Source organism: Charadrius vociferus, unplaced genomic scaffold (genome assembly GCF_000708025.1).
Source record: "Charadrius vociferus isolate BGI_N301 unplaced genomic scaffold, ASM70802v2 scaffold183, whole genome shotgun sequence".
Taxonomy (NCBI): Eukaryota; Metazoa; Chordata; class Aves; order Charadriiformes; family Charadriidae; genus Charadrius; species Charadrius vociferus.
In genome coordinates, this window is record NW_009648250.1 from 2,841,440 (window position 1) to 2,868,203 (window position 26,764).

Here is a 26,764-nt window from a genome sequence, read left to right on the forward strand (position 1 = left end):
AGCTTTAGGTCGGGGGGGAGTGTGTGTGTGTATGGGGGGGAAGGGGGAAGAGCTGTGAGCGAGGGGCGCGCTGGCCGAGGCCTTTCCGTCAGGGTCCTTCCCGGAGGAAGGGGCCTTCAGGGCTAGGTCGCAGCCTGTGAGGCTTTCTGGTTGTTAGAAAGGGTTTCAACCTTCGCTGAAGAGAAAGGGAGGAATACGAAAAACACACAAACAGCAAAACCCCCAAGCTGAGCTTGCCCGGGAGCTGAAGGGCTCGGGAGCCGTCCCTGTCAGGAGCTCCTCCCTCCTCCCTGGCGGGGTTCCTCCTGCTCGACGCGTCCTGGCAAGTGGGGGTGGTGTGTACCCCGTACATACCGTATAGGCGTATAGAGTCCTGCCCTCGGGATTCCCCAGTCGAAAATGTAAATTATAGGCAGTAGCTTACTAGTTAAGGGGCCTACTTGTAGTTTATATTAGTCTTCTAGCATTTCTTCTCAGTTTCTCATCAGTAAAATAAACTAGGCCTATGTAGTGCACTGAACACAGGCATCCTTCCTGTTGCCTTACTCACAAAAAGAGTTTTACTGGATTCGAGGGAGAGATTATTGAGATTTTCTTGTCCCTAAGACTCTGCTGAAGTTCTCAACCTGGACTTAGAGTTAATTAACACATTTACTGGGCTCCTTACATTTAGTGTGTTTGTAATCTAGACAAATATGAGGAAGTAATTATTTTTCAGCTGCTCTACATGAACAAGTCATGACCATGTCACGGTTAATTTCAAATGCCAGTAGTTACTTTGGTGGAAATTTGAGTCTGTACCAATTTGGAATGACAATGTCTGCGAATGCCTCTGACCTTTGTCATCTGTCAAAATGGTGGTTGTATTGCAGTCATATTTAGCAGGTTTGTGTGCAGTTGTTTTTAAAAGGAAATGGGAAATATGCAACAGCTTTATAACATGCGCTAGAAGACATTGGTGTGTGTCCCTCTCCAAAATTTAAATTCTGGCTATGATTTAATTATACTGTGATTTAATAAAGCATGAGCATGAGTCAAGGTTTTGTCCAGTTCCTCCATTCTGCCATTCGTAGCTTGGTTAAACCCGATTCACGGGACTTTTGTGGCAGTAATGGAAACTAGTTTGCTGAGGGATGGTGCTTGTCTTGCTTTTCTGTGGAAAAACTGAAAAACAAATATTGATAAGGGTTAGTCCCTAAAATGCTTTGTTTTTTTTTTCTTGCATTATGTAGTGTTGTTTCATTTAAAGATCATCTTCATAACCATTAATTCTCTTTGTACTCTTAAATGGATAAGGAAGCCCATAGCAGTGTGTGGGCTGTGGACTTAACTGTGTTTGTTTCATGTGCTATGGCTTTAACCAGTCGTGAAAAGGCCAGATGTATGAGACTGACATTGCACTGGGTGAATAGAGAAAGCCTCTGGCAAAGCTGTCCTAAATTCAAGAAATGTAAATGCCTCCTTACACATTTCTTTTTTTTTTACTTTGGAATTGAAAATAATTTAGACTTACGCTCTCAAATCTCTTCAGTTGATGGCCATGGTATATGTCTTAAGCAGAATGGCTCTGGTAATGGGAGCAGTCTGACTGCAGTAGCATCACAGTCCGTATGAGCTAATTTATCATGCTCCATGATACATACATAAATATGTCTGTATAGTCTTGTATCCGTGAATTGTGAATTCACTAATTGAATTAGTGAATTGTTTTTGAGAATCCCACTTTTCAGTGCTTCAGATCACAGGGGTTATAGGAAGTTCTGAAGCTGAGATGAATGTTGTGGGTTTTTTTACTGATTATTGTAGTGATGCTTACAGATCCTGCAAATTTGTAGTGGATTCCATTAGCATCGACATCTAGCTTTCTCTTCTAAAAACTTGGTGTTTCTACAAGAGAGTTCAATTAGTAGTTTATATCAAAAATAGTTTTCTTCAGAGAAAGAACGCGCAAGTAACCCAACACCTTGGTACATAGTAATGAAGATCTGAAGAGAGCATAGCTGCTTGTATGTACTGGGGAAAGATTGTTATTTTGTTATCTATAGTACTTCATAGTCACTGTACCTTTCAATATTCACAGGTGTTGTTAGAATTAAGAAAGAGTAAGATTAGACACATTGTTCAAAAGAAGTAGCGCAGTCTTGTACTGAATAGGAAGCAACAACAGAATATAGAATTAGTACATTAATGTTACAAATTCTGACTTTTTCAAAACAGTGTTACAATTGTTTTGTGAATGTATGTTTCTATTAATAAAAAAAAAAGGAAGTCTTCTGACTACAGTATTGCTAATGTCATCCGGTGATGCTGAGATTTGTTTAGTATTTGTAGTACTCATTTTTTTAAAGGAATGTTTTGATTAGCTTTTGACAGCTGAACTCCAAGTTTCCATATTTGTCCAACTTTTTTTTAACCATGCAGACTCTACTTGCATTATTTTAAATGGGAACTGCTATTCTCACATAATTGCATAAAATGAGGAACAGTTGCTTCGTGAAATGCATCACATAGCACAAAACCAAGATAAAATCACAAGAACTAGCATTTTGACAACCTCTTCATTTTAAAAATAAACACTGATTTCTCTTCTGAAGAATAGTATCATAGTGCCAATACAGAAGTAATAGAAAATAATTTATTATTCCTACAAGAAAACGTTGAAGTTTCTGAGGATAATATGTTTGTCTTTCATACACCTGTTATGTATGCTGCATGTAGTACAGTGTTCAGTAATTACTGTTTTACAGTGTAGGTTCTGTTGAAGTCCTCAGAGAAGAGATAGTCCTGGAAGTAAGGTGATGTTGACTGTCATGTAAAATATATCTAGGAGGGGAGTGCTGTCACTGAGTTACTTTTGAGCTATTTAGATTTTATTTTTTTTTTAAACAGTGTCTAATACCAAGTTGTTCCAGAATGTGGAAGACCTTAAATACAAAAAAAGTTGTCTTCTATTGCAATAAACTGATGATTGAGATAGCAGAACTACTGTGCCTTGAAACTGCAGTCCTATGCAATATTTTGTTGACCCTGCCTGGTGATCTGCTTGCTCTCAGTGATTGATTATTCTTTTAATTAATAGTTTAGTTGGGGGTAATTGTAGATGCTGTTCTATAAAATGATTAATCACTCTTTATGTTTTTTAAGTGGTTTGCTTTGGTATTTTGTGAATAGAGTCCCAAGGGATGATTTATATATTATGTAACAGAATAGCATTTATTCTTATTTGTTTTAAATATGTCATATTTATATAGGATTTTAAAATTGAATGGTAGATGAAAGATATGAGACGTTCACAGACCTCACAGAAGAGGTATAATTTAATGAAAAACTGAATGTATGGTGAATTAAGTCATGAAGCTGGCTCCACATGACAGCTTATGACTAAACTGGGTTTTCATTTTGGTGTATCAGTGATTAAAGTAGTATAAAATGCTTTTGTTAAACAGAAAATGCTATATTATAATTTAAAATACATGGTATAGAAAGATATTATGTACTTGAAATAATATTACAAAAGAAATTATCTTTTGTAATGATTTTCATTAAGGCAAAATGATATATCAGAAACTTAATTGAACTTCAAATATAACTATGCATTCACACAGGAATCTACACATAGATTGTTAGACATTACAGAGACCTGATGAAAATAATTACATCAGTACAAAATAAATTTCATTCCTTTTTTATGAATTTTAGAAATCGTCTGTACAGACAATTGGTGAAGAACAAATACAGAATCCTTACACGGAGCTCCTTGTGTTGAAAGGTCATCAAGATATAGTACGATTTCTGGTGCAAATAGATGATTGCAGGTATGAAATTGCATTTCACAGCATCCTTGGCAATATTTCAGAGAATATTTATGAAAATGTACTAAAATTTTTGATCCTCTCTTCACTTTTGGTGGGGGAGGGCAGGAAAAGCCTGAAGTTAAAAAAAGGCAAGGGGTGAACACTGCCTTTTCTTTGGCTTTTCTTGTAAGTTATGCTTTCATGTGAAAAAAAATTGTGATGGAGTTATGTTTCTTGGTATAAATTAATTTGTTTGAAATAAATGTTTTTAGCTAATTCAGCCTGTCTTTTTCAGGCTGTTTCTGAGTTGAACGTTCCCTTCTGTACATGCATACACACACTTTCTCCAGAACAATATGCAGTGGTGTCTGCCTCTGTTCTGAGTGAATGCATGTGTTGTATGTTTTTGAATTGAGGACAGCTGTTATTTCACCTTTTGATTCTACAGAAGAATGTAATAGACTGCTACAGATACATCGTAGCAGTTGACATTCTCAACACTATTGAGTATTGTCGTTTGTTTCTTTTTAATCTTTTGTTACACTTTCTTCTGAAACTGCAGTGCTTAGCTCACTTGAGCTTTGGTTAATCAACTTTTTTCCAAACTTCTCAAATTTTGAAATTTTCACCACTTTGTTCGGAATGACTATGTATTAAAATTCAACATATGCTTAATCTCTGCACTACATACCTACTGCAATTTGATCACGTTCAACTTGCTGTACTATTACTTTGAGACATGACAGTTCCTTTATTTCTGTCTTCCAATTTTTAGCTTTGTGAACTCTTTTTTTTATATTCCCTGACAATCGTTATCTGTTCTGTTCTTAGTTCCTTGTAGCTAGGTCCAACTTTAGTGTGAACTCTGAGGACAGAGTTATCTAAAATCTGGAAAACTGGTTTTGAAGCACCGATGAAGTCACTAGATTTACCGTTGTCGCTTTGGAAGTGTGACTGAGAGAATGAATATTATATGTTATACGTTATGTTATATGAATGTTATACATTATGACCTGGCTTCTATCCTTGCTTTGTCTAAATTAGCGTTGCATGTTCTCTAATTTAACTTAATGCTGCAAGAAAGGAAATATTTATCTGCCTTAAAAGTACGGTTGCGAAGCCTTTAGTCAATAATAAGTGTAGTGACTCTAAGCGGATTTGGAAAATTAGATAGAAAACCTTTAGAACTAAGAACTTAAGTAGGAGGCAAGAGTCTGTCTGTTACGGAGCTGTAGTAATTTATATCTTTTATGGATTAGGCACAGAAGGGGATATCTAATATACTCATCAATACACTACACAAACTTAACTTGGGTAAGAGTTTGGTTTATATCCTTGCAGTGTAGAGCAGGTGTTTTGTGAAGGAAGGTTCTCTCCTTCCCCATGCACATTGGTCAGGCAGGTGGTCTCTTCCAAATTTAAAATGCCCGCAGAGCCTTATTTTCTAGTAATTTTGTAAGTATATATATATATATATATATGTAAAAATTTCACAGAAGACTCCATGGAGAATTTTTAGCTTGTTAGTTTTCATTTTTGATGTCATAAATATATATATCAGACAAGTTACATGCATTGCCATAAAATTTATTTTTCCACATTATAGTAATCCACCAGAAGATTCATATAAAAATAGAAGAATCTTGTGGGGTTTTTTTCCAGGTTTTTTTTTTTTTTTTTCCCTAAAGAAGTCTTTAAAGTAAGTTTTCCTCAAAGTACATTTTCCTCAAAACTCATGGTCAAAAAATGTAATTGGTTATTATAGAAATACGAGAGTATTCTTAGATTGCATGCACTGTCTGATGCAAGGAAATCTTTTACCATTTTGGGCTTCATTGTATGATAGCAGGTAAATTATTGAAGCTAAACTAATGATAATCAGTGTAAAACTAAAGCCTGGATGGCTGCATTGAAGATAGGTTGTAAAATAGCATATGGAAAAGGAGTAAGTTCTATAGCTGGTTAATATTCTGAGAGTTTGTGGAGTTTAATGGAGTCGCTTCACTGGTAGTTTCTGGATTGTTAAACAGCTGATAATATTTTTCACTTGATTCTTTTCAGTAAAATTAGTATTGTTACTCAGCTTCTGAAATGTTTTTATTTAGTTTCTGCAGCTTTTCCATTGTGTGCTTTTTGTCAACTATTGTAAGCCAAGTTTCACGCTTCAGGTCTTTAGATAATATCATCTTATTGAGAATTTTGCAGAAGGATTTTCTTGTTTTCTCAGTGGCTCAGCTAAAACCAGTGAGTGGAAAATTTTCTCAGATTGGTTTTTGAAGATACTAAATAAATCCTGTATAAATGTAACAGAAAGCTGGGTTTTTTTTTCTTCTTCTCTCTTGTACTTTTTGAACATGAAGTAAGGGTCATATTGATTGGAAGATCACTAAGGAAGGCTAAGCCTCAGCAAGAGTCTTCCAAAAAATGGACTGAGATAAAATTGCATGTAATACTCTCTCATTTGACACATTAACCCAAACAGAGTTCATAACACATTTTAAAAACAGCTTTTTTTGTTGCTCATTTGACCATTTCTTGCTCCTTCAGGAAGCAGACAAGGTTAGAGATGATGGTGATCATGACTGGAAAAGAATGAGGTGCCACTTGAATCTCTACTTTGGTGAACAGAATGGAACTGTAGGATAACTGACTCTACAATATACCTTTATATTTAAACAGAAATCCTAGTTAAAGATGAGGGGGAAAATACACAAAACCACACTCTATTGAACTTCTATGTTGATGAATTACACTCATGCCTGCTTTCAAACGCCAGTTTTCTTCCCAGAATTTTGTTCAAGTGGCACACAACTCCAGTATTACTCAAGAAAGGAATTAGAATTTAAAGGTTTATTGCTGAATCGTGAGGGTCTTACTATTTCAAGTTCTTGATGTTGTGACAAAACAAGGTATAATAGAGCTAAAAGGCAACTAAAGGTAAGAAATTGTTATCAGAGGTGTCCATGAAGACTGTTTTTTTCTCTAGTCTTTTAAAGAAGGGGCTTGAAATAATGAAAGATATGAAGAAAGTACAGCCTACGCTCTACACTTTTTTTTTTTTACTATAATAGAATAAACCAGGAGTCTATGTGGAGGAAAAAGAGGGGAAAAGCCCTATGACTTTATGCCTGAAAACTTACTGCGTTAGCAAGTTTCACAAACATTTTAACTGCAAAGAGTCTAAAAGAAAGGGCATGTATATGATTCATGAAACCACTCACAGCTGGTAACAAAAAAATTCAGAAGTGGTATAACCTCTCTTCTTCATGACTTTCTTGCACATACTACAAACCTCAGTCAGTTTTCTATATGTTAACAGCTTAACTCTTGGTGAGGGCTTGAAACAAAAGAAAAAAAAATTAGGAGTTAGGTATATTTGCAAGTAACAGCTGAATTCAATATTCTATGGAAGGTCTTGCTTCTGTTCTAGGCTTTCTTAACTCATAGTACATCTTCACTGGGATAGCTGGGATGTGTGCTCCAGCTACAGTAAAGCTGTGGTGGTGATAAGGTGCAGGCAGGTAGGTGGATATTCACTCTAGCCTAGGAAAAAAGATTGAATTTAGGTCAGACTTTGTTAATGTGAGATTGACATGCTAATATGAACCTGTTTTTTCCTCATATGGTGTGCCTTCAGCTGGATTTTTAGCAGAAGTCAAATTTAGCACCTTAAATGCACTCCCTTTGGGAGTTCTTTTAAGCCACAGTTTAAAGTATCGTGATAAATACTGGGCTCCTCTGCTCTTGGGTTGAACTCAGATGAGTGGTTTGTAACTTGTTAGATGTCTTGCATTCAGCTGGCTGTCATGGTTTGGGCGGACATGGGTCTACTAATACTATTTGGTTTTAGAGTTTGCTGTTTTTTGGTGTGTAAGATTTCATATTTTTAAACAGGAGAATTGTTTCTGTAGTGTTGGATTCTATTTATACAGTATGCATTGGAATTCTTAAGCCTTGTTCTTATATTTGATATATTGTGTGTATTGATAAACACCTATTTAAATGTACTGACTTCAGTTTATAAATTGTAATTGGGATTTATGAATACATGTTTATTCTTTAAAGCCAGAGTCTGATATATCTTGTAAATATTTTTCTTACATAACTGTTTACTGCTTTTCCATTACATTATGCTATATTGAAGTTTTCACAGCTTTTTTTTTAATTTTTTTTAATTTCAGGTTTGCATCTGCAGGAGATGATGGAGTCATATTTCTCTGGAATGCTCAGGTTATCTCTTTTTTTGGGGGTAGCTTGTGTGCTCTGGAAAGGGCAAAAGTTGGGGACAGGAGTTAGAAATGTCTAGTAGTGAAAAAGCAGAATAAATAAGAATTGGTGTAGAGCTGCTGTTTGAAAACGTAGAAGTGGAGGGAGTCTGTCAAATCTTAGTTTACAAAGGAGAGCTAGGAAAGTAAAAGTTGTGTGAACTGAAAAGAGCAATAGCTTTAAAATTTAGAATGTTTTGGGACGACACTGATTTTCGAGATTTGAGATGAAATAATGATGAGAAATGCAGGATTACGTATGAATTTGTGGCTTTAATTCTTCTTTTAAAATTGTTTGGTGTTTGCTGTAAACACTGAAATGTTGACGAGTAACTCAACAAATACGTAGCAATGTCCCAATCCTGCAAAGATTTACATATACTTAAGTACATTTCAGTGGCTCTATTAGCAATATCTGTTTGTAGTATAACTAGACTAAAGGGAGAGCTAACACAAAACGGTACTGGAAAGACACCAAAGTCAAGAGGAAATTAAACATTTCATGCAGTGCACAAACAAGGCCTAATTGCTTCTTGTGATAAAAAAATCTTACAACTTTTGAAAACCTTACTAAGACATTAGATTTATCATGGAAATAGTGCTCTGTAAGTGTGATACCTGATACCCACACTAGTGCTCTATAAGTGTGAATGTAAAACTTGTTTAGATATCCAGCTTAGGAACTGAGTTCTGTTTTCTACTCCTGTAAGATTTTTATTATGTTTTTGTTAAAGCGAATCTTTTGTAGTTTTAATTTAAAAACTTAAACAAGTGTAAAGACCTGTACAGTTATAACTACCCTGTATTTTAATTGCATGTTTAAAATGCCAGTATGCTTCTGCCTGTTTGTTTGTAGGGTTTTGCATTCTGACTAAACAAAGCAGAAGTAGCTGCAGTTATCTAAACCACCAGCTATAGATAATGTATGTACTAAATAAAGCGATTGGAAATTGGTAGTACTGCGTACCAGTACCAAAAATACAGGTCAAGTTTTTCTAATCCTTAAAAAAAAAAAAAAAATCCAACTTTTTCAATAGAGGGTTTGTCAACAAATCTGAATTATGCTAGTATCCATTAAAAGGGTGAATGACCAATATTTGCATTAAAGTGAAAGGACTTTATTGGAGAACTTTAGTTCTTAAGGGCTTTTAGAGTTGGTTTTTTTTACCCTTAGAGTAGTTTTTCTTATGTACTACTCCTTTACACTTAATATGTTATTCAATTCTGGGTAAGATCTTGAACAGTATTGAAAGTAGTAAGAAGTAAATCCATAAATTTCTTAAGAAAGGGAGATTTTAGACTCTTAGAAATTCTTGCTTTCAAAAATCATTTGGTACCTATGTTGTGTGCTAGAGTAGGCATTTTCCAAATTTTAGCCTTAGTTTTCCATGTTTTTATTTTTCAGACTGGAGAAAAACTTTTTGAACTTCATGGACACACACACAAAATTACAGCTATAGCACCATTTTCTTCGTCAGATGCTTCTGAAGAGAAAAAATATTTGATTTTAACAGCATCAGCTGACAGAACAGTTATTGTATCCTTAGATCTGGAGAGGATTCAAATTTCTGTGGGCTTTTTGGTGGCTTTTACTTTTAAAGGTAACACTGAGACAGGCTGCAGGTTGTTTAAATTTATTGGCTGATAATACTCAGTAGGTATAATTGGATTACACTAGGATTTTACTAGTTATTGCTCCGAAGAAGTTGCAATCATTGCTACGAAAACGAATCCATATTATTAATATGTCATTTTTGGCCAGATATTGAAAAGACAATCAGGGTTTAGAAGACTGAGTCTCTGCATACGTATTTCCCAGTTTGTCATTTAGTTACAAACACAGGAGTTATAAATATCATATATAAAAACCTTTTGTTTTCCTTAATGAATAAAGTCAGGTTTGGGACTGCAGTAGTGGCAGACAGGTTCAGAAAGTGTCGTGTTTCCATTCTACTGTAAAGGTAAGCGAGGAAACCTTAGGTATGTCAGTTGTTTTGTTATATGTAAGAATCTATTATGTATGGCTCATGGGCCATATGGGCAGTTGTGTTAAAATGAACAGCAGTGTTTGGTTTAACAACAGGTATGTAATGAGTGGTTGAGATGTGGGCACAATTCTTAATTTATTTTTGGAACTCTTTAACACTGTGATTTTCTTTTTGAAAAGATGTAGAACAAAGGTCATTTTATGGCTTGGTTTTGTTATTGTGTTGGAAAAGGCAATCTAAAAATCAGTTTTTGCATTGTTGATGAAAAAATATAACATATAGAATGTAATTAAATCTGTATTTCTCAGGAAAGTGACACCTTGATACTGTATTTCATAGTACTTACAGCTTTATCTAGCTAAAGCTCATGATCATTTCACTGAGAAATTCCCTGTAGAACTTTTGCAGGGGACATATATCTGATTTTTGTTCTGCAGTGTTTGACAGTTCTTCAAAGACTGGATGTATGGTTGTCTGGAGGGAGTGATCTATGTGTTTGGAACCGAAAATTAGATCTCTTGTGTAAGACCAGTCATCTTACTGATGCAGGTAAAAATGTAAATGACTCATTATAGCTGTTAAAGTGCAAGTAAAATGGATCTGTATAATGATGCAAAACCAACTTGGCAAATTCTCTTTAATTCTAATGATAACATTATGTATTAGAGTCACTCTCTATTTTTTTAAATGTCAGACTTAATCGTTTCAGAATTAAGACTGCTTTTAATCTCCTGTGCTGTATGAATTTTACAATACGTCAAATCTCAGTAACTGTACCTTAGGTTGAACTTACAGGACTAGACCTCGGATGGCGGTTTTTACATGTTTGCTGTAATGTGGACCAGATCCTTTGGCTGGCTTTCTCTGTGAATGAGTGGGAGTTTTATTATTCCTACGTAAAGCTGTGTAGTAGTAGTGTGGCAAAGATTTCTTTTTATTATTAAGAATCAGTACTTTTGCTGTGGAAAATGCAGCTTTTGATGGAAATACAGTAAATTTAATCAGATCCTAATGTCAGTTGTGCTTTTCTATTCATAAGCTTAAATATTATCTGTCTGTGCAAAGAAAATTGTTGTATATTATTGCCATACTTTACAAAGATACCTTTAAAACTGTGAATCAAATTCAAAGTTGGAAACAATGTTTTCCTTATTTTTGTCATAGAATGGAATAGTGACAGGCAAAACCACATGAATCTTTGAGGATATTAATACTTCTTTTGGTTCAGTATGAAATATCACGCCACGTACCAGTTGGTGCTTAGAGTGAGGTGCTATTGAAACTTTTGTACAAGGGGTCAATGGGATATGCAGCACGGGCCCTTTCTTCCCTCCTAATCTTTTGCTTCCTTAGTGGGGAAAGCAACAGATTGCTTATTCCTTGGGGAATTTTCCTTTAGTGGTGTGGCAAGCACAGACTGGGGAAATTCTGTGCACGATGAAGGCAGAGTAACATCAAGCTGGACATTTTATCTTGTGCCCTATTTTTCTTCAGCTGGCTCTGCACAATATTTTCATATCATGCATACTTTGGTAGTATCAGTATCTAATAACTTTGGTACTGCATATGTTTAGAGTCTCAATAATTACCACAGTGTCCATAATATTGTCCAGCTTTAGCACATAACCTTCTTAACTGTATTGAGAATAAAAGGATTGTTTATTATCAGCTTCACCTCAGGTTTGATGTGCGTAATTCTGTTGGACTCAGGACTAAAACTTCTGACTCTACCTCCACCTGACGTAGTCTGTTCACGTCCAATGCTGCTTAACTTTCCCTTCAAGCAATATCTTTTATTTTGATAGTAACTTCTAAGTGGAAGGAAGATTGTGGAGAACTTAATAATAAAGGAATTAGCAGTTTGCTGTGTTTTCTTGTGGCCAATGAATATCCTTTTCTCCTTTGTATCCTGTATTTTTTCAAAGGTATCAGTGCTTTGGTTGAGTTGCCTAAAAATTGTGTTGCAGCAGCTGTTGGCAAAGAGCTAAGTGAGTATGTTCATGTTCCTATATAACAGATGCTTATCAGAACAATGTGTAACGAGCATGCTGCTGGAATTGTATAGGAAAAGTAAATGTTATTGGAGTGTGGTTAGCAACCTTCTTCCTTTTTCCCTTATTTGACAAAGAGGCAGACACTACTAATCTCATTCAGGAATTTTGTTGAGATCTGCATGACAAAACTTTTGTGTATTCTTTGTTATTACTGTTATTGCCACCTGTACAGATCTGACTGTGGTGATATACATTTGTCCTTCTGGAGAAGGTCTGGAATTCATTATCTGAGCTGTCAAATATTAGGCTTGTCTAGAGCCTCCTTATCCCAAGATCAGAAGTATGAGATATTGCTGATCTCATTGTACTGTCCAAAGCCATAATGAAACAGTGTGATGGTTTCTCTTGCTCACTTGGATACAGGATTTTCTATGTATGCAAACTAAATCATCAGTTAGCTGCCAGTGGAAAGTCTTTTAAATAAGTGTTGTATAGAATTACTGAAATTTCAAAATATGGAAGAAAATCCAGGAGAAATATTAGAGCACTGAATGAGCAAAACAATAGGCTTTGCTCAATATGTTTTAACACTTAGCTGAAAAATAGCAATCTGATATTCTGATCAAAGAATCAGGAGCAAATTAAAAATAGTCATCTTGTGTTTCAACATTGGAATACAATGTCAACTTCCATCTGAATTTCCCACAGTTCTTTTGTAGTGCCCTTGAGATGTCATGAAAGAAATTCTAAGACTGGTTAAAATTTAGTCTTAATTTCTGGTGATCTTGATTGCCTTACTAGAGAAAATCGCATACTTTGGAATAATAGTTTTCAGTCAGATAAGCCTGTAAGAAAGATGTTCTGCTTTCAATTTACTTATCCATGAAGACTTCTAATACTTATCACTTCTGCTTTCTGCAACTTCTGATGTTGACTGATGCTCTGAATTTCAGAGTTACTATGCTGAGATGTTCTATCCTATAGCTGCTCTAGTAAGAGGCCTTAATAATAGCACTGAAATGATGTAGTCCCATTTTTTTGGTGTTATGAGTGGTCATAAGTGGCTTTGCACATCTTGTACTGTCTCATTTATGGTGTTTTAGTTTGTGTCTTTCTGAAAATGATGTGTTTTATTTAAGCATAGCTACATTTTATTCTGAATGATAAAGCTTATTTAAACAATTTCTTTCTCTACCTTTGAAGTAATTTTTAGGCTGATTGCTTCTAATGATGGGTCTGAAGGTTGGAATGTCCTTGAAATAAAACGCCTTGTTGACCATCAGGATAACATTTTGTCATTGGTCAGTGTCAATGGTAAGAGTCATTTTATAACGTTACTAGTTTTGTTAGTTACCAGTGGGATATTTCAACTATGGAGTTTTTATTAGGACTAAACTTTTAACTGGAATGAAACTTCATAAGTAGTAGATGTACCTTCCTGTGTAGCTGCAAAAGTGGTGAAATAATGGCTTTATTTATGCATTAACAGTGAAACGAAACCAGGCAGGTTATGATGTAGAAAAGGCACAAAAGAGGCAATGCTATTGATGGGAATGGAACTCTGGGTCTTCTTCCTGTTGGGAAAGTTTAAAATGCTATTTTTTTCTTGCTCCTTCTGATTCTTAAAATGGAATATACAGTGCCACGTCCTTTGCAGTTGTAGTCCCAAGGTGACTGAAAATTCTGGGTATGCGGGTGTGGGCCTGTGTATAGATCCATTATTTAGAGGCTCTGGAGGATGATGCAATCTCTGCTTCTCATTAGGACAATACTGAGCTATTACCTGCAATTCTGTCTACTCTGCTACAGGTATCAACCTCTTCTACTTTGTTCTTCCCTGTCTTTTTTTTTTTTTTTTTTTTTGGAACAACCCCACAGCCCACACAAGTTATTCCTGGTGTGACAGAGTGTATATTTGTCCTTGGGCTTAGGTGTGTCAGCCTGGTTGGCACAAAGGGGCTGTGGTAGAAAGAAGAAAACTTGGATTCTATTGTAGTTGTTTCTGGTTGCCATTATTTTCTCCTTTTTGATTATGAAAGGGAAGCAGTATTGGTCTTAAAAAGACAATGTGCTACCTCCGTTAAGTATTGTTGAAGCAGTTCCTTTCCATGTATGATTAACAAATTCATGAGCACTTGCCTCAATCTTGCTGTTAACTCATCCATTTAATTTGTGACTAGTACTTCTGCTTATGGCAAAGACATACTTTGCTGTGTCTGAGCAGTGCTGGTACACCTACTTCTCCAAGGAATAGAAGGGTTTTGTATAAAGGCAACAAATGAACTTCAGATATTTGTACATACTTCTGGTGGTGTGGTGGTCCTTGGCTTTGCTATACTGTGCACTGTGGTGGGTGAATGTTCTCCTTTCTAGTTTTATAGGAGAGAGGTCATCACCTGTGGCTCATCTAAGCTATTCTAGGTAATCAAAATGAGTATTTACTCAAAGGGAGAGGTTTTTGTCCAGTTATATACTGCACATTCTACCTAGCTTCACTCAGAAATGGGCTCTCTTAACTTTCTAGGTTTGTAACTTTGTGTGAAATGGATTTTTTTTTAATGTATCATGTGATTTCTATGTGTGTTTTTTTCCCCTGTCTAGACTTGACTTTTGTGACAGGTTCTCATGTGGGTGAGTTAATAGTTTGGGATGCACTTGACTGGACAAAGCAGGCATCTGAGTGCAACTTCTGGGACTCTTCTGTCCATCCAGATGTACAGCCAGAAATAAAGTTATCCCAAAGCCCAAATGAAACTTCAGTTCAACACTTAACATCTGATGAGGAGGTAAAAGGCTTTAAAAAGAGTAAACTACTTCAAGTGAGCTAGCATGACCTTACCACAGAAGGCCAAGTGTTTTGTGTTTTCAGTTTGCTTGCTTTAATATGAGAGTCGTCTTTAAAATGTGCACAGCTATTTTTATACAGTCAACAGCTTTTATACAAAATTTTGGTCACTGAGCTAACTGAATGTTATAATATATTGATGGTACGGGAACTAGCATAATGTACTGTCACAACAGCATTTCCTTTTGACTGACGAAGATTTATTAGTTGTTTACAGTACCACTAGAGAAAAACAAACAGGAGGTGTGTTTTTGATGGCATACATCTTTTACATTGCATGGTTCTGGAGTTGCAGTTTCCGCAATAATGCGTCTCTTGAGCAGTTATAGCTGAGAGTACTATGAAGTGAATTAAAGAACAGGCATATGTCTATGCTTATTAGTAAATAAATGTTGCTGCTTCTGTTCAGATGGGCTATACTCCGTAGTAAAGAGCACTAATATAGGTCCAAATCAAGTCTACCGTATTCATGCTTTGAAGATAATATTGGAGTTCTTGGCCAGAATATGCAGGCAGAACCCAGTTATTGTTCAGAAAACACTAAAAATCCTCAGATTGTTATTTACTTTTGTGAAATGTTACCAACTGTTAGTAGCAAAAGAAAAGATGTTTCATAGATTGGGTATAGTGGGATTCTGTTTTGGGTCCTGTAGGTTCATTGCTGGGGAATGATTAAGAAAGGGATTCCTGGAAATGAATTCAGAGATATGAGCTGTAACAAACTAAAAACTGTGGAAAAGCCTGAACGCAGGCTGAGGGCGAAGTAGTCGTCTGATGCATTTCTCTGTTTGTGAAAAGAGCATTCCTAAAACACTGGAGAGAGAAACATTGCTGGGGGCGAGTGTGGGGAGAAGGAAAAGTAGTTGTCTCTAAAGATAGGATTTCCAGTGGTTTTGTTGTGGGTGCTTAGTTCTAGAAGGAGCAAAAAGCCAATCCTGTTTAGGAGAACTTCTATGATTTGGCTTCAAAACATTTTGATTCCCTGCTTGAAAGCTACACAAGATGTGTTTTAAGGGAGGGGAAAATAATTTTGGGAAGTTCTGAAGTAGTTAAAACATTGAATGTGGAATCTGAGGCTGATGACGCTTTCTTCCATTCATGGAACTGAACTAAACAAATTGCTGCAAAATTTTATTTATTGTGAGACTTTTGAGTGGTGAGAAGAAAAGATGGTTCTAATGCTACGTCCTGATATAGAAGGTGCTTTTAGGGCAGAGCTGTCTGTATTATAAAGTTGCTACTTCGGAAGTGGTGAAGAACAGTATTCCTACAATAAATTACTTTGTCACCTGCTATCTAAAAGCAGAACGCTCTTCTTCATGTTTAAAAAAAATAAAATAAAATAGGTGTTTTTACTGTTAGGAACTTTTTCAGCAGACTTGGTAGTTAGGCAGGTAGTTGGAGAAGATGATTTGTCTAGTTTGATACTGAGCTTGTAGGTAAAATATCATTCAGAAACAAACGGGATGGTTAAGGTTTGGCAATACTAGGAAACGGTGCTAAGGAGTGCATCTGCTGTCCTGATACTCTTTTGTAACTTGCCTGTTAAGATAGGTGTACAATTTATGCTTCATCACCTGTTATTTTCTTGGGGTTTGAGATGACCAGGGTTTTGCTGGGTCTTGTGTAAGGGGAAAAAAAAAGTGATCTGTGAAGAGCATCTTTTGCAAAGCTATATGAAACTATATGAAACTCAAGACCCTGTCTCAAGGTGAAGACTGTAAGGGAGAAAAGGCTGAGATATAGGAGTGGAAGAATGATGTGGAAGACCATTGAATTGAGCCTCACACAATACTAGGAGAATAATAAAAATGTGCTCAGGGGTTCTTCCTTGATTTGGTAGAGTGCTATCAGAAATCTGAGCTTAGTTTCAGAGCTATTAGAGCTCCCACCACAGGTGTGCATCAGAAAAAAAGCCAACCAAAACCAAGACAAAACCCAGCAAAAACCTGGACAAAGAATTTTGAACAGTGTCCAAACACCATTGAATATATGTAGGAAATCCTAGTCAAAGACACTGGGTTACCAGTTTCACAAAATGTTGATAAGTGTGTAGTGTGAATTGCTTATACACATTAATGTTTGGGCTTTGTAAATGGAAGCAGGCCATTCAGGGAAAAGATCCAGTGTGCCATTACCCAAACAAGGTATGTTCAAAACTCCAAATACGTACTGAATGGAAGCATTTTGCACTCCTCTGTTTGGTATCAAATATTTATCATATGTATGTACACATGCTTGTCCCCTCTAAAATCATCACAAGTCATGAGAGGGTCCAGGTCTAATGATCTGTAAACTGTGGCTTCTTAGGGCCGTGATAGTTATGAGATGGAATCCTTGCACTCTTCTGCAGAAGAGCGTAGAATGCAAAATGGTTCCAGTTCTTTTTACACAGTATTGTGTAATACCATTCTGTGCCAGAGTTCCTTTTCTATGCTTAGTAGAGCCCAAATGCTTAAGCAAGACCTCTTTCTGCAGCTTCAGTTAATTTTTTTTAAAAAAAAGGCAAAAATGCAAACCAGCTTCCTGTATTCTCAGTCTTTCTTGATAAAACAAGAGTTTGTCAAAACAGAGCATTATTTTAGTGTAAGAACATAACTGTTTAATTGCAGAAGTGTGTTGATTTGTTGGTATCCTTGGTTTCCACTGAGACTGTAAGGTACAGCATGAAAATACAGAAGTGAAACAACTGCTTAGAGTATAGGAGGATATCTCTCATTTCCTCCAAAAATTCTATATTTTTTCTGTAACTTGTTGATTCTGTATCTTTGGGATAAAGCAGTAACACGAGGACAGAAACAAGCTAGATAATGTGGGATAGATGATGTCATAGTACTGCTGGAAATCCATTACATGCAAGGTTATCTTTCGGTATCTGTTTCTGTAAGTTGTTCCATTGAATTTTCTTTCCAGTGTGTGTTTGCTGCTGTTGGGAAAGGCATATACGTATATAATCTTCAAATGAAGCGTGTGATTGCCTGCCAGAGAACTGCTCATGACTCCTCTGTACTGCACATTGAGAAGCTTCCAAACAGGTATGAGTCACAGTACATTTTGTTAATGCAGTAAAGAAATGCACAACTTGGGAGGGTGGCTAGAGACAGTCTGCAAAGCTACATCTAATTTCTGGGGCAGGGACTTGATCTTTAGTTTGATCTGCTTTTATTGGATAGAGCTTGTTGATCTGATTTTTGAAAATGCAGCATTGTAATTCAATGTGAAAAAACTATAATCCAGTATGCTTGATGCCCAGGCTCAGGGTGAAATATTTTGGCTGTTTTCAAAATCAGACTTGATAAAGCACTTTTGTCTACATTGTGAAAATATAGCTTAATGACATTTTACTTCTATAAAGCAAAGGCCTATGGAATATTCAGTAAATATTTTTTGCTAAATATTTCATAACAGTTGAAATGTTTTAGGAAAAAATGACAACTTCCAGCCTTTGTTCATTAGTGCTGAATTTCTAGCTGGAACTTTGACAGCCAAGCTGGACAGTATGCTACATACATGTAATCTAATAGTTGTGTTGTTAGATCCCTTTATACTGTTTTTCAATGGAGCAAGTCTGTCAGAAGATAAAAATTAGGGCCTTCATCTTGTAAATTCATGTGCTATACTAAACATGTAATGTAAAGGAGTATCTTTCCTTTTGTTATTTTTCCATAAGAAAAAATACTTTTTTGCTTAATGAAAGTAAGCTTGCAGAAGCCAGTTAATGCAACTGTGTTTGCAGAGTCTAGACTTGTTATTTTTTGTTTTACAGAGTGGTATGTTTTTAAAATGGATTGAAAATGTGTACTTTTCCACCTATTTTGCAAGTCCATTTTAGTTTGTCCTGCTACAGAAGCACCTTGTTTTGTATGGAACATCTGGATGTCCTGCTACATTTGAGAGTTCTAGCAAACTTGGGTAGAACCTGAGGCACTTGCTGTCTATTTTATAGAAACATCACAAGGTGACTTGCCCGGATAAGTATCCATGCTAGTGTTGCTTATGAACTGTTTTTACAGGCAGCTGATATCCTGTTCAGAAGATGGCAGTGTGCGCATTTGGGAGCTCCGAGAAAAGCAGCAGCTGCCAGCTGAACCAGTTCCAACAGGTTTGCTAGTAGTAGGGGGTGAAAAGAACATTTAAAAAGGATAACGGAAAACCCAGTATTCACCGTATAGGAATAGAGAACCTTGCAGGCTTTGTAAGAGGAGATAATGTCTTGTGGTCAGCCAACTGATGACAGGTGAGCAGGGGGGAACTGGAGAAGATACGGGTGTATGAGACCTCCAAGATCTGATATGGGAAGTTAGAAGGTCCAGCTGAAGCAGTTCTGTGCCATAAAGATTATTTAGGGTTTACAGTTGTATTAGGTGGTTTAACAAAAAATTATGACCTCTCCTGACAAACCTTGATCCGCTGCTTCTTGTACTGAATAGTGCTGGATCGTCTACCATGCAAGAGTAGATAGTTACAAGACCTTGTGAAGAAAGCTAAAGAGAAGCTTACAGATGAGCAGCTGGCACAAAAAAATGCATTTTCCACGTCTCCTTCTTGAAATTGGAATGACGTTGGGACTCACTTTGAGGCTCTATCTAACCTTGCCTGCATACTACCTCTGGGTGTTGCAGTCCTCAGGGCTAGTTGCTAGTGTTTTAGGAAGCATTTTCCCTAATTACAGACATTGCCTTTGTAGCGCTTGCTGCTCTTTGACCAGGCCAGCAGCTTCCCTGGGCACTGGTAGTTGTGGTCTTGGGCAGGTGCTCTAGACAATGTAATTAATGTTAGGGACTGGGAACAGTAATGAGCTGTTACTCTGTCTTGTAGGAATTTTTTTATTCAAGCTGTGAATAATTTTCCTGATGTATCTTGTCTACCCAGCTGTTCACCTGTTGATGGTAATTTTTGCAAATATCTTTTTGCTGCCTGAGTTGGTTTAGAAACACTTTTTCAGGAGTGTTCTGGCTTCAGTATTGCTGGTGACAGCTGATCTACACAGTTCTGCTTTTTACTGTGTCAAGTGGTATTGGTCTCACATTGGAAATTTATAACTTCTATGATTGCAGAAATTTGAAAGAAACCACATGCAATAGTGAGATAGGTGGATGGCTGTTCATTTGCTGTTTTTATTCTGAGGAATCCCCTGAGTAGTTGTTCATCTCTCCAGTTGTCTGCCTTGCATCAGGGCCGTGGCCTAGCATGCTTCTTGGTTTGTGTGCTGATGGGGTGAGGGAAGGGTCAGGAAGAAAGTCTGAAATACATTGTGCACAGAACCCAACTTTCTTACTTCTCTCAGCATTATTACACAGTTCTTCTGGAGGCTGTGGTACAGATGTGTATTTTCTTGCTACCTCAATGAAACATGTAGAGTAGTATCTTTGCACTGTAGTTTGGCTGATAGTTGTAAATCTACAGGAGAAAGCCAGTTGGTGATATAAAACCAGGCAATTCAGCATCAGAAACTTGCTTGTTACCTGTATACCAGCACTCTTATGTCTTAGTGCAAGACACACAGGGGAGAGACTGGCACCCCATTTCTTTCCTGTTTGCACAAGTAACAGTTTAAGTGGACAGAGAAAAGGTAAACATTATTGTGCTGCGTCTACCTTTGCTGTTCAGTTAGTTCATTTAGGCAGTCCTTGGATTTGTTGCTAATTCTGTATATTGTCTCATCCAGATGAGTAATTCAACATTTGCTAAATTACGTCTAGTAAGGACAACAAACAAAGTAGCTATGTTTCCTTCCCCCCTCAAGATGAATAATCTAGATGTGGAAATGCTGCTCAGTACATTCCTTCTGTCATTTTGCCATGCAGACTGTCCTGCTTTTAGATTTTAAGTGACTCCTGTAGCTCTCTCTTTAGCTAGAGGAAATAAATTACATTTGTGATTTTTGCCAAAACAAAGATTTTTTTTTTTTTTTTTTTTTTTTTCCCCCAGGGTTTTTCAACATGTGGGGATTTGGAAGGGCAAACAAGCAGGCAAACCAAGCTGCGAAGAAGATGCAGGAGAATACACCTGTGTATTTCTTGGAGCTGGTGGGTGATTTGATTGGTCATTCATCAGCTGTGCAGGTAGGTCAGCTTCAGTTAAGAACAAGAAAAAATGAATTTCACTTGCTTATTTAATTTTGGCAGTGTTTCTTAAACAGCTGTAACTGCCTGGCTCTGGAGGCTGGGAGCACATTGATTGTGTGGTGTATTTAGTGCAGTGTGAAAACAATACTAGATACTGACTTAAAAGTCTAGTGAGAACTCACTCACTGATGCCTCACAGGCTTGTATGTGCAGGTATGTACACGCTACAGATAATCTGGTGGGGTATTGGGTTTCTTTGTAGACTGCAAACAATACAGCTTGGAACTGTGTGTTTGTTCCAGATTTCATCTTAAATTCGCAATTGAAACAAGGGTTCATATAAAACAAAACCCATTCAGGAATTCCTTAGTCCTCTATGCTGTGAGCCTTAAGGAGGTCTTTTTAATTTTAAATTAGGTACCATGCTGTGCTTCTGTCTGCCTAATAAGAGTATATTTTTGTTTTAAATAACATTTTCCCTCCACACCTTTCTGTGTTTGACAAACTATTGGAGTAACAAATCACTTTCTTACAGTGGACCTCTATACACATTCTTGGCAGGAGCAGGGAGAGGGGCAGGGAGAGAAGAGCGGGGTGGTTCTGGAGTAGTTTTGCTCACGAGTATTCATGAGACTGACTGGATTTCAGAACTGCTGCTGCCAAAAGCTGAAAGGTTTTCACTAACAGTTAAGGTAAACCTTTCTGCTACAGGGATTTCTGTAAGGCTTTCTGTCCCTCTCTGCCACTTTTCTTTCTGAAAAATTGTTGAAAGAGGCCCTGTTATCAGTATGGAAAGATGCTATCTAAGAAGGAGGATGTGATGTGTAATTCAGCAAGAGGCACAGCAGAGAAGGTAAGATGCACATGTTGGGTCTTTGCTGGGATGCTGCGCAGCCAAGGAGTAACTGAGATGATGGATGTGATTTCCTGCAACGTTCCACATATGGAAAATTCAGTTTTTAAACTCTGGGCAGACTGGAACACTTAAGTCTGGAAACGCCAAGTATTGATGAAATGTGACGATCAAAGATGTGGGCTTGGCCAGAGTATTTCTACCGGAACTGCCTAGCTAGTAAGTGGCTGTTCCCAGAGCAGGTAGGCTGTAGCACCATCCTTGGCCTGAATGCTTCCGCTGGGCAGATCCCTTCAACAAACTGAGTCAGAACTCTGCAAGCATGCCACAGTGGCACTGTGTGACCTGGTTCCATTGGCTGTTGTGTTGAACTGCAATTAGTGGCTAATTTTAGGCAGCCTTGTGGAAGTCTTTGAAGTCAGGCATGACTACATGACTTGTCAGCTCCATTGCTCTTGCAAAATCCCTTCCAGGCCCGCTGATGGTAACTTGTGGTGTTGTGTGGGAAAGGGACAGTGTACTCAAGTGAACAGAATAGTGGCTTCTATTCCTAAGAAACCAGCAGATCAGAGTTTGTGCAAGGCACTCTTCTACTGCTGACTTGGAACAAGTTTCTTCAATATACTGTACCTTAGCTTCCCTATATTTAAGGCTTTACTGCTTTTTCTAAACTGAGATCTTTCAGTGGGAAGTGCTGTTTAAGAGTTTTTTTCATGTGGGGATTTTATGACATCTCAAATATCTAGAAAGTGTGCATGGTAATTTTGCATACCGATTTTCAAGCAGAACCATTTCTGACACAAATATATTTGTTTAGTCCACCTGTACACTGAACATTTAAGCAAGCTGATGATGTCATGTGAGCATCATGGTAATAGTAAGTGTTTCATTGCAGATGTTCCTGTACTTTGGTGAACTGGGACTGGCTACGTGCTCTGCTGACCACCTCATTATTTTGTGGAAGGATGGTGAACGAGAATCTAGACTCCGCAGTTTAACACTATTTCAGAAATTGGCGCAAAATGGTGATTTGCAGCTCAAATTTTAAATTGCTCGAATACAGGCTACATGTGTATAAACTGGATGTGTGTTAAATGTGAGAGTAAAGGAAAGTGTGAGCTACTGGGAATATTACTACCATTAAGGTTTACACTTAATGTTGTGTATTATACAGGATTTTTTATTGGTTGTTGGCTACTCTTCTCAAAGGAGTATTTTGCATGTTGAAACTTACTTTTGGCTTACTCTGTCAGCAGAAACGGTGTTCTCTTGAAAGACTGAAGATAATGGTGACTCATATAATAGTTTCTAATATTGTTCCTAATCTTTAAAAATATCGTGGTTAGATGTCAAAATTAAGAATTGTGAAAATCCTTAGATAGTTGATAACTGAAGCACCTGGGGGCATTCCAGTGTTATGTGCAGAAAGGAGGCACAGAAAAAAAATCTCAGGTTTCCTGCTTTCTGTAACTTGTTTCTTGAAGCTAAACTTCAGTCACTGATGGCTCAGACTTATGTCTCTACAAAAAACTCCAAAAGAAACAGTTCTTAAATAGACTTTTTGCATTTGAAGTTACTGTCCTGCAGCAAGGGTAAGAGCAAGAAAGAAAAGTAGGTAACACCAGTTTGTCAGGTTTTACTTTTTGGCAGAGCAAAGTGTATAGATACTTCTTGCTTGCAGTAGCTGCAGTTTTAGTGTGGGTTAATGTACACTACTGGAGTTTATACAGCACCATTACCATGTCTAGCATAAAGTGTGATTGGTTTAGCTCAGTGTTTCCATAGTGCATTCATCAAATTAGTTTGTACCTAATAAAAAGCACTGGCCTTACCATGTATTTTCAGGATGTAAAATACTTTCTTAAGCAGTTGTAGTTGATGTGTTCAGTACTAGGAAAACACTTCTGCTAGATGAATACTAAATTCTCAGCTGAAGTTTGACTGCAGAGAAATCAGCACCAAGTTTGTAAAGATAAATAGTATTTTAGAGTTTAAAAATAAAAAGCCTCTAAGTACCCAATGCCTTTTTCAAATCCAAGATATCAGCAGTAATCTGCAAGCTAAACAGGAGTAGGAAAAAACCCCAAACTAAAACAAAAACCACAAACCAAAGCGACAAAAACTGAAAAGCAAAAGAAAAAAAAAAAAGCAAAGTTAAACTCGGAACTGATACAAAGAAACTGGGAAAGAGGATGAGGTAATGAGTGGTGATTTACCATGTGAACAGAGAAGAGCTAGGGAAGGGGGTAGTTTTGGAACTTCTTGGTCATAAAGCCCTGTAGAAGAGGGTGCCACTGTCCTCAGGTCTACTCAGAAGATCCAGCACTTAAACAGTTTAGGAGTAAGTCTCATGCAACTTTTCAGTGCCATCTCTTCCCTTTGAATTGATGAGAACTGTTTTCAGTACAGGAGACTATGGGGCTGTAATTCCAGCCTTGAGATCCAGCAGCTGCAGTAAGTGCAATTTAAACAACGGGCTAAGCAGATCCTGACAAGAGCAGAAGCAAAAGGAGGAAGCTCCATCTTCCTAGAAGAAACCAAGGAGCCTTTTAGACTTGCTTCCCCCAGCCCTCGTGGGTACTTGCCTTCCCCCTACCACTCAGAAGCCAAGCTTTGCCTCTTGACTCTTGCCTCAATCTTCCCTGTAAGGCAAGGTGGAGGGACAGTAAAATTTTGAGCTGCATTTTTTTCCCTGCTTTAGTCAACTTGTACAACTAATCTTGTTTGAGAGTAGAGCTCAAAATGACATATTTCAAAAACACAGAACAGGTGGAGGAGTTATGAAAATACTTTCTCAATTCAGGAAGGCTAAGTCAGTGTTAAATCTTGAGCTGCATGTTCTTTGCTTAGAGTGGCTATTCTATAAACCAGCATAGGAAAGGTGTTTGGATTACAGCTGATGATAACATGCCTTTTGGTATATGGTATTAAAGTTGTGGGTGGAAGGCACGAGCCTTTCTGCCTGTCAGTTTGCATTGTTTCAGCTTGTCTTCATCAGCAAGTGTTGTATAAAAAAGCAAAGTTAAACTCGGAACTGATACAAAGAAACTGGGAAAGAGGATGAGGTAATGAGTGGTGATTTACCATGTGAACAGAGAAGAGCTAGGGAAGGGGGTAGTTTTGGAACTTCTTGGTCATAAAGCCCTGTAGAAGAGGGTGCCACTGTCCTCAGGTCTACTCAGAAGATCCAGCACTTAAACAGTTTAGGAGTAAGTCTCATGCAACTTTTCAGTGCCATCTCTTCCCTTTGAATTGATGAGAACTGTTTTCAGTACAGGAGACTATGGGGCTGTAATTCCAGCCTTGAGATCCAGCAGCTGCAGTAAGTGCAATTTAAACAACGGGCTAAGCAGATCCTGACAAGAGCAGAAGCAAAAGGAGGAAGCTCCATCTTCCTAGAAGAAACCAAGGAGCCTTTTAGACTTGCTTCCCCCAGCCCTCGTGGGTACTTGCCTTCCCCCTACCACTCAGAAGCCAAGCTTTGCCTCTTGACTCTTGCCTCAATCTTCCCTGTAAGGCAAGGTGGAGGGACAGTAAAATTTTGAGCTGCATTTTTTTCCCTGCTTTAGTCAACTTGTACAACTAATCTTGTTTGAGAGTAGAGCTCAAAATGACATATTTCAAAAACACAGAACAGGTGGAGGAGTTATGAAAATACTTTCTCAATTCAGGAAGGCTAAGTCAGTGTTAAATCTTGAGCTGCATGTTCTTTGCTTAGAGTGGCTATTCTATAAACCAGCATAGGAAAGGTGTTTGGATTACAGCTGATGATAACATGCCTTTTGGTATATGGTATTAAAGTTGTGGGTGGAAGGCACGAGCCTTTCTGCCTGTCAGTTTGCATTGTTTCAGCTTGTCTTCATCAGCAAGTGTTGTATTTTTGGCTACCCCAGTACAAGCTGGGGAGATCAGTTTCTCTTTGGCCCTTTTTTCCTTATTTCAGTTGAGATGTAACTGTTTAGTTGTGTATCAAGTGTGTGTTTACACATTGTTACTAAAACTGTACAGCGTAAACTTATAAAACTTAGGTTTTTTTGGAGATGCTACTGCTATCATCAGTTAGAACAAGAGAGAAGGAATATAATCTTTTTATTATCTCTTCTTCCTATACCATGAGAACAACGATTTCATTTTTATGTGACTGCTTTTAAGTGAATACGTGGTGGAGAAACCGACCTATTTAACTGAACAGTTCTAGTCACAAAAGTCACTGTGCATTTTACAGGGATGTAATTCAGCCTTAAATAGTCCTACATGCATGTATAAATATTTATATCTATCAAAAGTGCCGTTGTTCTCAGATACACTCCATTGGTAACAGATCTCCCAAGGGTCTCTTCATTTAAAGATGGCTGAGTTGAAAGTATTAAATTGAGTTCTTTGTTTTACAAATGAACTTTGAGCATAACAGTGAATACAGTAAGGCTATACTAGCCCACTTCTGTTAAATAAGAGTTTTGTCACTTGCTGTTGTGAAGTGCAGTGAGCAAAATTAGGGTGAGCAGATAAGAAATTTTACTTCCACCTTTGTCCTTTTAAATTTCTTTTTCCACCTCTCAGTAATGTAGAATTCCATATGTACCTGTAATGAAACTAAATATCTTTATCACCCCTACCCTTAATACTTGTATAACTCTGAGGTGGCTGTTTTAAATGCCTGTGCACTGTCAATAGCATGAAACAAGCAGCTGTTGGTCAAGTAGACAGGATAGTGTCTAGGTGATCTGACATAACTGGCAGATGGCAACTAATCTATGCTGACTTCTTTTGCTCTTAAAGAGGACATATCTCCACACAAATTACTTTTTTGCTCAGTCTGACTGTGGGAAGAAACACAGGATCTTGCAATGAATATACTGATTCCACATTAACGCCTTAACTCGTGAACCAGAACTGAAGCTGAACTTTATTTGTTAGTTCCTTCCACCATTCACATTTTCTTCCTTGTGACAGAAGT

General features: G+C 37.3%; 1 protein-coding gene across 1 annotated transcript in view; it reads left to right on the top strand.

The window, feature by feature from the left end:
- Positions 1 to 22,855, top strand: part of WDR41 (WD repeat domain 41) — a 32,734-nt gene extending 9,879 nt beyond the window's left edge. The window contains exons 3-14 of the mRNA XM_009884297.1: positions 3,700 to 3,815; positions 7,976 to 8,024; positions 9,465 to 9,596; positions 9,958 to 10,020; positions 10,485 to 10,596; positions 11,973 to 12,035; positions 13,245 to 13,355; positions 14,643 to 14,827; positions 17,800 to 17,921; positions 18,900 to 18,988; positions 20,818 to 20,951; positions 22,703 to 22,855. Of these exons, the coding sequence (XP_009882599.1) occupies positions 3,700 to 3,815; positions 7,976 to 8,024; positions 9,465 to 9,596; positions 9,958 to 10,020; positions 10,485 to 10,596; positions 11,973 to 12,035; positions 13,245 to 13,355; positions 14,643 to 14,827; positions 17,800 to 17,921; positions 18,900 to 18,988; positions 20,818 to 20,951; positions 22,703 to 22,855 (1,329 nt within the window). The remainder of the gene's footprint in view (positions 1 to 3,699; positions 3,816 to 7,975; positions 8,025 to 9,464; positions 9,597 to 9,957; positions 10,021 to 10,484; positions 10,597 to 11,972; positions 12,036 to 13,244; positions 13,356 to 14,642; positions 14,828 to 17,799; positions 17,922 to 18,899; positions 18,989 to 20,817; positions 20,952 to 22,702) is intronic.
- The last annotated feature ends 3,909 nt before the right edge of the window (positions 22,856 to 26,764 follow it).